Genomic DNA, 1,938 nt, shown 5'->3' on the forward strand with positions numbered 1-1,938 from the left:
CAACCCCCGCTACTTTCAGTACGTACACACTCACAACACACACACACACACACACACACACACACCCCGCTACTTTCAGTACGTACACACTCACACACACACACACACACACACACACACACACACACACCCGCTACTTTCAGTACGTACACACACACACATACACACACACACACACCCCGCTACTTTCAGTACGTACACACTCACACACACACACACACACACACACACACACCCCGCTACTTTCAGTACATACACACTCACACACACACACACACACACGCTACTTTCAGTACGTACACACACACACACACACCAACACACCCCGCTAATTTCAGTACCTACACACACACATGCACGCGCACTCTCATAGTCAAACACACACACAACGCTTCTTTCAATATGTACACACACACACACACACACCCCACTACTTTCATTACGTACACACACACAAACACATGCACACTGTCATACTCAAACACACAGACACTGCTTCTTTCATTAAGTACACACACACACACACACACACACATGCACACTGTCATACTCAAACACACAGACACTGCTTCTTTCAGTGTGTGTACACACACACACACACACCAACCCACACAAACACATGCCGTCCACCTGCATTCTGAACCAACGTGTGTGTGTGTGTGTGTGTGTGTGTGTGTGCGCGTGTGTGTGTATTTTGTGAGCAGGAAGTCTAAGGACGACACCTGGGTCAGTAACGGCACTTACTGGGAGCTGCGTAGAGACCCCGGCTTCAGCCGCCTGGACTGCCCTGTGCTCTGGTGACCTTTGACACCACCAGGACTGCTCTGTGCTCTGGTGACCTTTGACACCACCTTCAGCCGCCTGAACTGTCCTTTGAACCCCGCTTCATCCGCCAGGACTGCCCTGTGCTCTGGTGACCTCCGACCTTCAACCCTAGTGACATCACAAGCCTGCTGCGCTCACATCTACATGCTGGGGCGACCTGTGTACCTTCTGGTGCTCTTGCTACTTGACCCCCACACACACACACACACACACACACACACACACACAGGTCAGGACTGATGACCTGATGTACACACCTGATTTCTAAATAGGACTGCTGTTTGTGCTGCCCTGCCCGTGGGCTGGACAAGAACCCCCAAACGCACACTCACCTTCATCACCATCATCATCATCATAGATGCACTCTTATTATCTTCATCATCATAGATGCACACTATCTTATAATCTTCATCATCTTGACTGAGTTAGTAAATATAATAATTAGAGTTAAACAAACAGCCGTCAACTTCAGCAGTAGAACACACACACACACACACACACACACTCCAGAGTAGAACACACACACACACACTCCAGAGTAGAACACACACACACACACTCCAGAGTAGAACACACACTCCAGAATACAACACACACTCCAGAGTAGAACACACACACACCAGAATACAACACACACTCCAGAGTAGAACACACACTCTTGGTCTTCATCCCTGTTGGACCTGCTGTGTGTTCTCGCATTGAAGTTGATGAGTTGTCAATCATGCAGTCCGATGCTGTCAATCATGCAGTCCGATGCCTTAAAGCTCCCTGTGCCCCTGTAGGCTCCCTTATGCAAGCAGTGACTCTGAATGTCCGACTCATATGCAACCTGTGCTAACACTGTGTGTACAAGTAGCACACCACCTTCATGGACCTGGCCTGCAGCGCCTCCCTGTGGCCAGAGGGTCAAACTACACTGTAGTATCTGGCCTGCAGCGCCTCCCTGTGGCCCGGGGTCAAACTACACTGTCTCTGGCCTGCAGCGCCTCCCTGTGGCCCGGGGTCAAACTACACTGTAGTCTCTGGACCTGGCCTGCAGCGCCTCCCTGTGGCCCGAGGGTCAAACTACACCGTCTCTGGACTGCTGTTCTGATCCCAGTAGTGTCTGAGATC

General features: G+C 50.7%; 1 protein-coding gene across 3 annotated transcripts in view; it reads left to right on the forward strand.

The window, feature by feature from the left end:
- Positions 1-1,372, forward strand: part of osbpl3b (oxysterol binding protein-like 3b) — a 59,802-nt gene extending 58,430 nt beyond the window's left edge. For all 3 annotated transcript variants that reach the window (XM_031576438.2, XM_042709011.1, XM_042709010.1), the window contains one exon: positions 705-1,372. In XM_031576438.2, the coding sequence (XP_031432298.1) occupies positions 705-801 (97 nt within the window). In that variant the 3' untranslated portion in view covers positions 802-1,372. The remainder of the gene's footprint in view (positions 1-704) is intronic.
- The last annotated feature ends 566 nt before the right edge of the window (positions 1,373-1,938 follow it).

This window comes from Clupea harengus, chromosome 11 (genome assembly GCF_900700415.2).
Source record: "Clupea harengus chromosome 11, Ch_v2.0.2, whole genome shotgun sequence".
In the NCBI taxonomy this organism is placed as follows: domain Eukaryota; kingdom Metazoa; phylum Chordata; class Actinopteri; order Clupeiformes; family Clupeidae; genus Clupea; species Clupea harengus.